The sequence below is a fragment of the Epargyreus clarus genome, unplaced genomic scaffold, assembly GCF_041222505.1.
Source record: "Epargyreus clarus isolate Ecla_fem2 unplaced genomic scaffold, WU_Ecla_fem_2.2 ptg000021l, whole genome shotgun sequence".
Taxonomy (NCBI): domain Eukaryota; kingdom Metazoa; phylum Arthropoda; class Insecta; order Lepidoptera; family Hesperiidae; genus Epargyreus; species Epargyreus clarus.
The window spans coordinates 2,503,810-2,517,525 of NW_027332228.1; the positions used below are offsets into that span (position 1 = coordinate 2,503,810).

General features: G+C 35.8%; 1 protein-coding gene across 2 annotated transcripts in view; it reads right to left on the reverse strand.

Annotated features, from left to right (window-relative positions):
- Positions 1–7,149: 7,149 nt before the first annotated feature.
- LOC140751158 (cyclic GMP-AMP synthase-like receptor) overlaps positions 7,150–13,716 on the reverse strand; it is an 80,376-nt gene continuing 73,809 nt past the window's right edge. The window contains exons 1-5 of one of the 2 annotated variants that reach the window (XM_073085032.1): positions 12,194–12,853; positions 10,593–10,858; positions 9,288–9,486; positions 8,132–8,806; positions 7,150–7,623 (exon numbers count right to left, since the gene is read on the reverse strand). In XM_073085032.1, the coding sequence (XP_072941133.1) occupies positions 7,273–7,623; positions 8,132–8,806; positions 9,288–9,486; positions 10,593–10,852 (1,485 nt within the window). In that variant the 5' untranslated portion in view covers positions 10,853–10,858; positions 12,194–12,853 and the 3' untranslated portion in view covers positions 7,150–7,272. Of the gene's footprint in view, positions 7,624–8,131; positions 8,807–9,287; positions 9,487–10,592; positions 10,859–12,193; positions 12,854–13,716 lie in introns of those variants that run through there. The other variant, XM_073085031.1, reaches the window with a different exon arrangement.

Sequence of the window (13,716 nt, forward strand, 5' to 3'; positions counted from 1 at the left end):
ACTCACATTTAACCAGTGTTGTAGAAATGGTTAAGTGTGGATTTCTGACCTTAAAACTTATTTTGAATAGAATGAGATAATGGTTTACTAATGATGTTCAGTTAAAGATGTGTTTATGTTGATTACAAAACAACCAATGAAAGAAATAACGTTTATTTATTTATAGGTACATTTATAATAATCCTAAAAAGTAACGTAATTTACGTTTGTTATTCAACATTTATAATAACAACAACACTTAGGTAGTATCAAAGTAAAGTGCAATAATATAATTAAAATACAACTACATAAAATGTTATACTTGTACGTTGTATAATTACAATGTGCTACGATAGCACATTACTACCTATCTTATTTAATATAATATATTCACAATAACAGACTGTAATATTACTAACAAATAATATATAAGTCCCAATCAGCAATGTTTTGTCTTATTTCGAATGCTTGGGCGTAATCCATTAGAGCACCGTAGCATTTGTTAAAGAAAAGAAAATAGTCATAATTTTCTTCTTCATCTTCCTAATATGAACGCACGATCTTCTATATTTTTCTCCTGTATTCATGAACTTGGCACTGTAAAGTAAAATAATAACAGATGTTTGAGAGCCAAACTAACACAATTTGCACAAACCAATGTTGGCATCAGTAGGATACTATGTTTCTGTTGCCTGCTTTTTGAAATTTTCGGTCTTATTATTTACAGGAACTTCTACCCGACAGACCCAGTAAAATGTTGCAGCAAGTTTATCAGTTTAAGTAGTGCGTCGAGCCCAATATATTAATGTTGATGATGATGATCATGAATACCAGCAGATTGGTACGTGACCTTTGATTACGAATCCGTGGACATCTATAGCCAATTTAAATTAGGTAATTATGAATTTAAAGCCCTATGGACCTTATTAATTAAGTCTTGCCACACTCAAAACACCGGTAAAATAGAAGATTCATATTAACTCTGTTGACTATTCTCGTCAATTGACCAACAACTGCCCAAATCCTACAGTGGGCACAAGGTCGTCATCGTCAGATTACCCTGCGCACATGTAAGTAATACTTAGTGCCCTAAAGCCTTATAGGCCCTTGCTACACCAACATCAAGTAACATTTTTAATAACACACCAAATTCTGGCAGCCCGGTTTACAAATGCAGACGGCTCTACCGTCCTTCATCTGGATCTTGCACTTGGAGTTGCGGTTGAGGAGGTGGTAGAGCGCCGCCAGCAGCCCCGCGCCCAGCACCACACCCGCCACTATCGGCACCCAGCTGTCCCGGCTGCTCATCGACCACTGCCACCCAACACGTTCAGCTTTTTATTACACTAAAAGGATATAAAAATAAATAAATTATGACCACTTCCCATGATTGTTATACTTTTGACGTTAAGCTTTCAAAATGATTACGGATGTTTTTATTATCCGTGGCAAAGATATTAAAAGAATAACAGCAATAACGTACCAACTAGCACATGATGTTTTTTCAATTATATTATGTTAGGTATAACTGAGTTTTAAATAAATTTAATTTATTTTATTTTAATTAGTATTAAATACAAATCTATGTAAAGTAAAAAAAGTAATAATTGATGATAAGATTGCATGCTTATATTCTGAAGATTAGCCAAAAGCTTCTAAAATTAAGTAAATAAAGTTTTACAGGTACTCGTTATTTATTAATGAAGAATTAGTTATTTTATATAAAGACAAGATATTGTTATATATAACTGCATCAAGGAAAGGATCGCAATAGTGCGCGCACATCATGCGCAAATGTTTAAAATATACTAGGGTTTTTGTTGCTTATGAATCTTTCATATATTGTTTAAATTGGTTTCCTAGACCAACTCGTATAATTAAGTGATTTTTGACAGCATTCCATAATAGGTAGTTGGGACCGAAGATGGCAGTCATAAAATAAAAATATTTTCTAGAAACAATAGATCAGGGATCAGATAACAGGGAGCTAAAGAAAAGATCTACCCTTAGAATCGTTAAGTTTAGAAGTCGTAATATGAAACTAAGACTCACCCATTTGCTATTACATGTATACTAAATCGTAATATTTGAATAGAGTTTACAATAAAGCCGTTAACCGGATCTGATGGCTATCGGGTAGAAAAGCGGAAGAAGGATCAAGAATTTGGTATACTTATTAGTAAATGAATTTCTCTCGGTAAAGTAGTGATAAAGTGCTTGTTAGCCGTAGGTATGTATGTCGAGCAGAATAGGTATATCGGGAAACAGGGCCTGATTAACCCTTAGGCTAATTAGGCTGCAGCCTAGGGCGCGCGGATCGGGGGGGCGCACCAAAATTGTGTCTTCGGCACTATTAATTTCATGCTAGTAAACAAAGTCAAAGCTAATATATTACTTTTGAGGTGTATCGTAACGATTAGGGTGCGTCTTCAAAATTAGCCTAGGGCGGTCAGAACTCTTGATCCGTCGCTGTCGGGAAATATTAGTCATAATCGTATATATCAAAATTTCTATCGAGCTTTCACCGTAAAATCGAATAAGGCTAAATCTTATTATTGGCTATTATCTGCTACTTTATTTAATCAAATATTATCGTGGGTGCTAGGCACTCGTATCACTATTGTATAAGTACATAGAATAGTATATGTAAATAAACCCTAGTTTTTAAAACGCACGACTTTATTTCAAACAATCACACCACCATACAGGCGCAGTCGTGCCATACCGCACAAGTAGGTCCTTTAGAATCGAATATTACAGGGCAGGTGCTACACAGTCGGTAGCAAAACTAAGGGCGAACTACGAACACTAGACGAACGACTTCGTTGCAAGTCATTACCTATTTACGTTTTTTTTATATAACACAGGCAGTAGCAGACGAGCTTGCAGTCCACCTGATGGTAAGTGGCTACTGCCACCCATGGACCAGGTGTCCAAAGCAAAGGATCCCATTTGGGTTGTAGGATGTACTCTTGAAAAACATTACCCCCTCTGTCGGGTATAAAACAGTAAAATTTTGTAAATCCTTGTCAACTTGCAGGTGGGTAGACTACAAAAAAATCCACTTAAATGTTTTTTAATGTCGCTTCCTGCGACCAGTCATAGTATTGCGCTCGGCGAGATAATAAAGATGCTCTGTGTGTGCCCTCTCACCCTTGTTTTCCACGTGGACTACCCGCGCTACGACGTGTGCCTTGTGAAGTGCATGGAGACCACTCCTCCAGCAAACCAGGCCGTGTCCACTTTTTTGAGCCCTGTGACAGCCGTGCACATCACTCGTGACGCAATTCGAGCCTGCAGATCGACTTGGAAGGCAAGTTAGTGGTTTTATATATTTATCTTCTGAGACGAGGATTGTCGTACCTCTTACAATTTATACATAAAGTCCACTATATGATTAGACAAACGTGCGAGGCCAATTTATATATTATAGCGCACAAAAACATTGCATGAAGGTTCACCTGAGTATATGGCAATGGAGTCCCCATTGTGGATACTGGATAGGCATTTGGGATGGTTTAGCCCTTTTCATTTACTGCATCGCTAAACACTGATTATTTTTTATTATGTCCTGGAATTTGGCACTGTAATGACAAAATTGATGATTAGACACTATCTTTGAACGGATACATGGCGGTAATATTAAAATAATCATATACAAGATTATCTTTACAAAAATATTAGGGTAGCTGGGATCAAATTAAATGTTTCTGAAATCATTTTATAGGTAACTTGATTTTACATCCTGTCTGTTTGGTTATAGACTTTAATAATAAAAGAGATGTCTGGCTACATGGCAACATCAATAATCTTGCTTAGAATGCTCGTTAACTACTTCAATATAAAGTAAAAAATGTTATTAAGCATTTGAACGCACGTCTTGGCCGGGCCGGTTGCAAGTGCAAACGAACTTTGCGCCAATCTGCTGGTTCTCGTACTTGGGCCCGCGGTTGGCGAGCAGCTGATAGAGCGCCACCAGCAGCCCCGCGCCCAGCACCACACCCGCCACTATCGGCACCCAGCTGTCCCGGCTGCTCATCGAACACCACCACTCACCACTGGTGACGCGCTCTCGTTCACGCTTCACGTTACACTTCTTTGGAGTGTTTCAAAAAACCGATTAATTTAAATGAACACCATAAGTTGCACGTTGGGCAGAAAAAAATATTTCAAGGTACCTAATATCATGTACTTAATAGTTTCACTTTTTGCTCGTGGACATAGTGGACTTTTATTTACTTTTTATTGAATACGCCAAAGAAGTATAGTCCGCGTAAAACTGCTAATCCGCTCTGAATATAGAAATGAATCGCGTCGCCATAGTAAATTGTATGACTACACCTGCTCGCAACAACTTAGCGGACTAGCAGTTTGGCGCGGACTACACTTGCCTATAACTTTTTTAATTGCGGGCATAAATAAACACACGCTTTTTATCGTATAGATGGAGAAAATGGGCAGTGGTGACTTAATTACATGGATTTTATGACCACCTGATAGTCAGAGGCCACTGCCGCTCTTGGACATCTTAGACAGGACTGGTCTCCTGAGTTCGGACACAGATTCCATGCTATTCGTATAAGTGTCATTCCTTTGTCCACCATAATCCAGCAGCGTAACAAATAGGTAACACTGATTTCAAACACGACTTCAGTCTAATTTTACAATTTACCTTACATTTCTCACAAAAAGAAACATTTAATCTTCTACTCATCACTATTAACTTGGCGACTCTAGCGAATCTTCCTTCAAGTAGGAATAACGCAAACGCTATTATTTTTAATTTTACTAATTTACTCTCTTAATGGTGAATATTTCTAATTTAGAAATTCTTAACACACTTAAAGTGTCTATTATAAAAATAATGAAAATCTCCATTTATTTTAGGACTGCACTTACAACAATGCTAAGGACAAATTCTGAAACAAAAATTGCATAAGTAGTAAGTACGCCTCTCTTTATCCTTAATCATTCTTTCATACTCAATTCATACAATATAAACCTCTAAATAGAACGGCTCACATAACAATTAGTTAACTCCCAAGAAATAGTATATTTTCTATCGTACCAAATGTGCATACCTTTCTCAGGAGTGAGGATTTTAATTCTTCAAAATGTTATAAAAATAATTAACAGGACTCCACTTTCCATCTTTACTTTGACGTTATATTTCAAACTTAATCTATCAAACACTATTAAATGGCAAAGATAACAAAAACAATGACTTTTCAATAAATACAATAAAGTAAAGCTATATCCTATATCACGGTACAAATATATAGATCCTTATACTGTGCCTATATTGTGGAAAATGTACAATTTATATATTTAAATATAACTCGAGAACTTATTTCCGGTGTATAGGGTAAAAGTTCCTATGTTATTTTTTGAACAACTGACAATGTATATAAGAAATTTCATGACAATCGGCGTAATTACGACGTAAAAGTATAGCAAACAAAGTCATATTCGCATTTTAGTCGTAAGATTAGGAATGAAGAATAGATGAAAATATGAATTAAGTATTATGTAACGGACACTGTAATAATGACATTAGGTACAGATGGCGTTACTGATTACATTATGTTAAATGTCTGTGTATTAAATAAAGATATCTGAAATGAATTTCTTCAGGCCAGTGACCATGGACCCATTATCTCTACTGCAAGCGCCGCAAACAAATAATTATACAATATATTACTATATTTATCTGGGCATGGTCGGCTGCAGCCCTAGCGCTCACAGACGTATTACCAACGTGAGAAAGGGCTAGGGTCGACACAGGTCGTGTCCTATACCAGGGGTGGTCCGAGACTCCACGGCCATAAAGTGATACCATCGGGTCTCTTGCCATCCTCTCTAAATAGACCAGAAGGTTCCAGTACCGCTGGTACAAACACGGTAGCAAGAGCCCGACGAATAAGATCGTTAAGTCCCGTGACGATAAAGCCGACCGGCATTCCTAAATTTTTATACACCATGTAGCAGTCGTTCTATCTCTTTTACTCCCTTATTTTGTTTACTCGGAATTAGTAACCAAATACATTGGAATAAGGATTTTTACATCTTAATTTCTGACTTGGTTCATATATATATTTTTTTATAATATAAGAGTAGCAGACGAGCATGCAGTCCACCTGTTGGTAAGTGGCTACTGCCGCCCATGGACATCTGTAATCAACCCCAGATAGGATTAGATATTTCTACCTGAGGTCGGCCACAGAAGTTGGAACGCCTCGGAAAAGTCTGTCTCCCTTACCACACCCTTCAAACCGGAACACAGCAGCGCCTAACACTGCTGTTATTAGGTAGAAATAGGTGTGGCGGTGGTGCCGCCGGAGTCGAACCACAAAGGGCTCTTCACCTTTTATTTATTTTAAATACACATTTAAATCGATATTTAATCGTAAAATCTCGAGTCTATTTCAAGCTTCTGATAAAATTATCTAATTCTTTATTAAGCCGTAGATAATGCTTAATATCTGACGCTCTTTCTAGTTTTAGTGAAAATACCGCGGAAATATGTGACTTTACTTCAATTCAAAGTGTGTCAATTTAGAATGTATAATAGGCAAAAATGCATCTCCAAATATTGGGGCACCTAATAACGTTAAATTTTCTTTATCCACAATATATCTCAGATATATTTGGAGATAATAAATTAAATTGCTAGGAAATATGATGACATCTTTCAACTGATAATTTACCCGAAAAAACAATTCACACTTACTAAAATTTAAATTTAAACCTTTCTGGTTACAGCGCTCTATTATAAATTGTAGGTCCTTCCATACAGTGGACGCATTACCTCTCAAAGAACCATATCAAGGCTCCATACATTAAATTTAGAATTTAGTCGTGTAATAATCGATTGTATTGGCAGACTAAAAATAACTGGGCCAAGAGGGTAGCCTTGCTGACATCCCACGCAAGATTCAATAACTTTATCGCTAAATAATAATTTTGATGGGGTACCATAACACTGCCACGTGTAGTCAAAAAATTCAGGCATTCATTTTGAATTTCCGCTAGTAGATTGTCTACTCTACTCCATCTACCGATCTCCTTAACCGATTTCCAAAAAGAGATTCTGTATTCAGCTGTATGTATTTCTTAAAAGGATATATTTTAATAGAAATACATTCGAAGCAAATAAAATAAAAAACTGGCTTGACGGGTTAAATATTTATTATCTTATATATAGTGGCGTTAAATGTTTTAAATGACAAATTAAAAAAAGCATTATATAATGTGAATTACATGCACACATTTTAAACTTAATACAATTTATAATTAAGGCAATATTTGTTCATATTCCGAGTACTCGGTAGGCGTCAGTAGGTATCTGGCGACCCACATGTAATCTTCATCCATTTTATTAATTAATTTCTCCAACTTATTTACGTAACCTTTCAGAATATTATCCGGAATCTTTAACAAATTATTCCTCCTATTCCAGAAGTATCTTATTTTCTTTTCCACTAATGCAGTATGAAATTCTTTTAACATTACTTTAAATATGGTTGCCAAATCGCGCTGCCAAAATGCAGGATTGTTCAGTTCATCGATTTTCCACAAAAACAGAGTTTTGATATAATAACTTGCAATGTAATCCATATCCTGAGCGTCGCGTAATTTCTTCAGCTGCAAATAAAACATTGTTGTATTTACTGGGGATATTGTCTAAACAATTTTGCACTAAGATAAGATTTTTTGTTAACGCTGTTGCCTGTTGTGTTTTAGTTTAAAGGCTGAGGTGAGACAGATATTTCCATGAACCGTCACAACTTTGACACCAAGAGAAGCAACACATCTGTGGCTGACGTGACGTAGGACTGCAATCCTTTTTAATAACAGATGTCCAAGGGTGATACTACAACTTATCATCAGGTGATTTCACAATCGTTTGATAGAACCTAAATATAATCTTCAATTACTACGCTAGTGTGTCTGATATTTTTATCTGCGTCATCTCAAAGGATAACGTGTATTAATAAAAGTCGTCGGTTCCTTCGAGCTACTTTACTAAATGGCTAATTTTCAGAACAGAGGAATTTAATATGGTTATAAATTAAAAAATAGAACAAATTTACCCCATTGAAACTCATTAAAGAAAATATATTTCTATAACCAAGATTACAAAATTGCTTACCAAACGGTTCACCGATCTCAAATTGTACGAATTGTGAATGAATTTTCTTTCTTGATCATGCATGGCGATGCGCCAGGAGCGGTCCTCATCGTGGCTGGAATTGCCGTGCTTGATGGGCTTCGGGACCACCATCCAATAGGCAGCGCTGCAGTGTGGTGGGATATCCCTATACGCCTTGTTCTTCCCGAGCCACCGCCTCTCTGGAAACTTCAAAGCTGGCACCAGATCAACATCCAGCTTGAATCCTGTATAGTTTTTTATTATCAACGTATACGCTGGACCGCTCGAGGACACACTGATAGTATACGGAACGCCGTCAATAGTAACGGAAGGATAGCCATTGTATTTTAAAAATTTGTTCAGAGCTCTGTCCACGACGCTTTTAAACCATGACATGAATTTGGAGCGCTGGATATACTTCTTATCGTCCAACCACTTGTAAGCTTGAGCGTTTATTACGCTGTCGGCCCCGTCTCTGATCAATATATTTACGTACTGTACTCCGGCTCTGAGCTGGACGTAGCCGGCGTGTACCGGCTCGATGACTATGTCGCTCTCCTCTGGGTTCGAGGGGTGTTCCTCGAGGTTCACCGGTAAGCCTATGACGATGTCCATGTCGAACTCGTCCGGTTTTTTTATTCTCAGCCGGTCATAATGACTGCCAGCAATTTGGATCTGTTAACAAATTATACACAAACAGTAAAAACATGTACCATATCCATCCGGCCAGGCATACATAACTTCTTGAATAACCTAACTGACTTGATTTCGCTGGCTTTACGATTATTCCAGCTTATTAAAACATTGGTACGCTGTTTTTCAAAAGCTGATATATATTTTTAAAGTATTAGGTAGGTATAGATTTGAGGCAAAAACCACATCGTTTGTCTTTACAGGCGCCACGCCTATCTACGTGTTTGTAAAACACTTCAATAGAATTTTCATTATTTTTGTAATTAGTTTCAGGCATAAATTCAGACATAGACAGTGACCAAAGCACAACAGCTCATACGAAGTTTTGCCTCTAGAGGTCACCCACCCTTATCGTGGCCGACATTGCTTTACTTTGCGGATCTGTTACTATCTACAGAAACTGCGACGCTATGATCGCTCCTTAATAGTAATTATCTACGTAAACAAAATATAGGATACTAACCCGGCTAGAGTACCGTCCATAATATGGATCCACTTTCTTCATATTCTCGTGTAAGGGGTAGATGACCTTCATGAAGACATTGTAATGTCTTTCAAGATCTTCTTTCCTAATGGCGACGTATCTGGAGTGGATGTCGGCTAGCAATGAGTTCAGGTTGCTAACCCTTGGCACAGACGACACCGCCAGCCTCGATACCGCACTGAAAAGCAAGGGTATTTTATAAGATGACTTTAGTAGGAAAATTGCGATCTAGCCTATGAGCCATAAGTTTATATAGCGTAGCGAAAGAACTTGTAAGTTTGAATCGTGTTATTATTATCATAATTTATGCTGTAATCTTAATGTTCGTTCTTTATATGGAAAAAGCTTTTTGAGTTATTTAATTTAACGGATTTTTTACTTGACTATAAATGGTTTCCCAAGTAAAAATCTACAATTATTTCAATATGCACGTACGAGTATTTTGACCAGTTAACAATACTAATACTTACTACTAAATTTTGTATAAATATAAATACTAGTGCTTTAGAAACTCATTATGTGTCAGAATATGTACCATGGCGTGTAAAGTGGTTTTATCACAAATTATAAAGCACCCTATATTTTTTAAAATATTAATAAGATATTTTGCTCGTTCCATTGGGCACATTTTGATACAATGGTAAGTTAGCCTACATTATTTAGGGACAGTGTAATTGGTATATGTAGTATATTTATTGACTTATTTATTCGTCTATATTTGAATCAATTTTAAAAAGAATTGGTCGACGAAATGAACTTCTCACATTTGATCAATTTAAGTGAATGTCAGCAAAGAACCTTTTTATACTCACTTCTTGGCTACTTTGTTGGCTAGGTTGTAAGAAAATCTACTTTTTTATTCGCGCGGCAAAATGGGTTCGGTCCATGGTAACCGTAAAACAGTGTTAAACGATATATTATGATGACAATGATCAAATCGACCGCTCAAAATTAAAAACTTTAATACGAATTGACATCAAAAAGCTACCTAGACCAAAGTTAAGCTATTTCAATTTGTAAACGTAATATTTACAAATTACATTTACAAATTGAAAAGAAAACTTAAATCCTCTCAAACACAAATACTTTAATCATGACCAAATACATATGTAAATTTGCATAATATGCGAACAAACTAACAACAGCTTTATTTTAGTTGAAAAACTCTAAATCAGAAAATTTTATTCGTTACAGAATTGTTTTTGAACGCCAATAAATAATCTAATACTACCACTTTAGGTGTTAATCGTACAGAAAACAATAACCTTAACCAAAATAACTCACTCAGTAAGCTCATCCATGGGGCCTTGTGGCTGTAAGGATTCCTCGTCAGACGAAAACAAGTCATCAGCGGTCGGATCGTGGGTCATCACCCAACCCTGGGACCGCGGCTCTTCTGGCTCTGACTCTAGTGCTCGACTGAGCATATATACACCGCCGGCGACCGCCGCCGCCGCGCCCGCGCCCACCGCCAACCACTTCCAGAAATCGCCACTCTCCTCCCGCTCCCGCTCCTCCTGCCGTCCGGGACCCGATCTGTTCATCGTTATCTAAAACGGAAAACATAAGAAGTTATTCATACTAACGTTCAGTTTTAATTAAGTGCGATAAAAACCACGGTTAGCTTAGTGGTTTGAAATTCGGCTTTTCATGCGTTTCGGAGTATATAGGAGTATTTTTATAAATAGGAGTAGCAGACGAGCATACAGTCCACCTGATGGTAAGTGGCTACTGCCGCCCATGGAAATCTGTAACCCAGATAGGATAAGATATTCCCACCTGAGGTCGGCCACAGATGCGCCGCTACTCCTGAGGACTAAGCTGGAACACCTCGGAAAAGTCTGTCTCCCTTACCACACCCTTCAGTTAAGTATATAAAAAAGGTCTCAAAAGTGGATAATGACATAAATACTTCTCCCTCTGAGAGAAAATCTTTGCCCAGAAGAGGCAGAAATGGCCATTAGAAAACCCTGACTTAAATTCGTCATATGAAAATATCTTTGTTTCATTTTTAGGCTTTCATTAAATATTCTGTCATAAGTAAATTAATAAGATTTGCTAATTGTTCTTTGACAAAACAACGTTTAGTCACTATTTTTGATAATTCCTAATATCAAAAATCGAACTAGGTAATGGAAAACATTTAACGAAGTTTTAATTCAATCTATTTTAGACTTTAATATTTTTATGTCCGATTAGGAACTGAACCCATAACTTTAGTACGACCAGAATTATAACAAATATTGTTCTACGCCTACGCGCACACATTGTTACTTCGAAAAACGTAAAATAATAATATAATTAGTTAAGTTATATGAAATATATCCGTGATGCCGATGATATTACTACCGGAACAAATACGTTCAATAATAAAAAATATTTTAAAAGAATTTCAAATTGTTAAAATATAAAGAAATGAAATAGATTGGTATATTATTTATCAATTATTTATAAATATTAGGTAAGTATACATACTCATCTATTACATATTAAGATAATACCTAATACAGTAATTATAAATTTTATATAGGTAGGTACAGTCAGCTTCAGAAGTAGATGAGTAGATGAAGATTTCAAAAATACCTATACACCCAAGCGTTCATAAGTATAGTCCGCGCCAAACTGCTAGTCCGCTTTGAATATAGAAATGAGTCGCTTCGCCATAGCAAATTGTATGACTACACCAGCTCGCAACAACTTCAGAGCGGACTAGCAGTTTGGCGCGGATTATAGCAAAGCACCGTTAACGTTAGACGAACATCATAAAGGGTCAAAAGTAGATGAACACCATCTACCATTTTGTCCCGTTAAGTAGTCAGTGATAGACAAACAAAACATATAACACTAGAACACAAACTACAATATATATACTACACAATACCTACATTTCAGTATATCACCAAGTAGCGAAAACAGGACAGGAGATTATTTTAAAGAAATATTGTTTACACAAAACTTTTATAAAGTAACAATGGTAACAGTTGTAATCAAAGTTACAAAACAACACTGTAAGATGTACTTCAAGGACTTCCACGAAACAAAACTTCGTTTTCGTTTAATATGAACGGGTGAACTGTGTAAATTATCGTGTCAACCTAGGTATTTATAACAAACTCGTATCAAAGACACAAATAAGTACCTACTGCACTTATCTGAAAAATTCTGAATCACAATCACCTTAGATTAATATTACCACACCACAAATAATGTTTTAGCTTCAGACTCAAATTTTATATTGTAAATGTGTCTAAAAGTTCATTTACTGATTTTATTGTTCTTATCTATAGTATAAATTACATATAAATTGTCTAAGTAAAGCGTAAATCAAATTTAATTACGAATTAAACATACTGTTTTGTTTTCTTTTTATGTGTATGGCAGCATCCTATTTAATTTTAGAGGAATCCCCTACATACAGATGTCAAAATTCTAGGAATCGATAATGTTCTTCGTCATGGGATGTGAGAAAATCGGACTAATCAACATTTGTCTAAATAATATGAGACATTCTAAAAAGTTTCAAACTAGATACTGCCTATAATTATATCCACTAGATTTAAGTAGTATACATTTTGGATTGAAAGGCAACACTCTCGAATGAAATGCTTATTCGATAAATATATACAAAAGTTCTACTGTGTGTACTCAATAGAACCATATAAACCAAATAAACAAATAAAATACTAATATTAGCAAATCATGTATTTTTAATTATACAGTCCTGTAAGTTAATCAGTGCACATGCACAAGCAATAATAACACAGTCATGAAATATTTTAATTGTGTCCTATTAATTACAGAATGGGCCCTTAAAATAGAATTCTCATAGACGTCTTATAATTTTATTCTTATCATAGACATCTATTATCATAAACATATATTATATTAAATATATGAATACTTCCACTTGCTGTTTTGCTTTGATTACGTCCCGTTCCAATGATTTGGAATTGACGAATCACTCGAGATTTACTAAATTTATTCCTTTTTCTCAATAATACTTCTCTTACATAAATAGTATAAAATGTCATTGCTTGCAAACAGAGGATTTAAACATATAAGAATCTGCAAGTTCTTTAATGTTTATGAGATTTGGGTTTAGGAACTTGTATAAGTAAATTTGTTAGGATATTTAGCGATCGTACTTGTACACATCGTCACTGCACACGCCTTGTAATTTGACATTCTTGCAATTGTACTAATAAAAGTTAAATAATTCCCAAGATTTCCCCTGAAGTATGTGTAGCGTCGAAGTTTATTTCTATATTTTCAATGTGTTGACGTCACGCTACGAAATGACACTTGACCGCCTGTTTTGGCGTAACGTTCCGTTTACCGTGATAAAAATATGTTTTTTTGTTAATAAATAGCCCTTTTTTCGAAAAAATGATCAATGAACGGCATATAT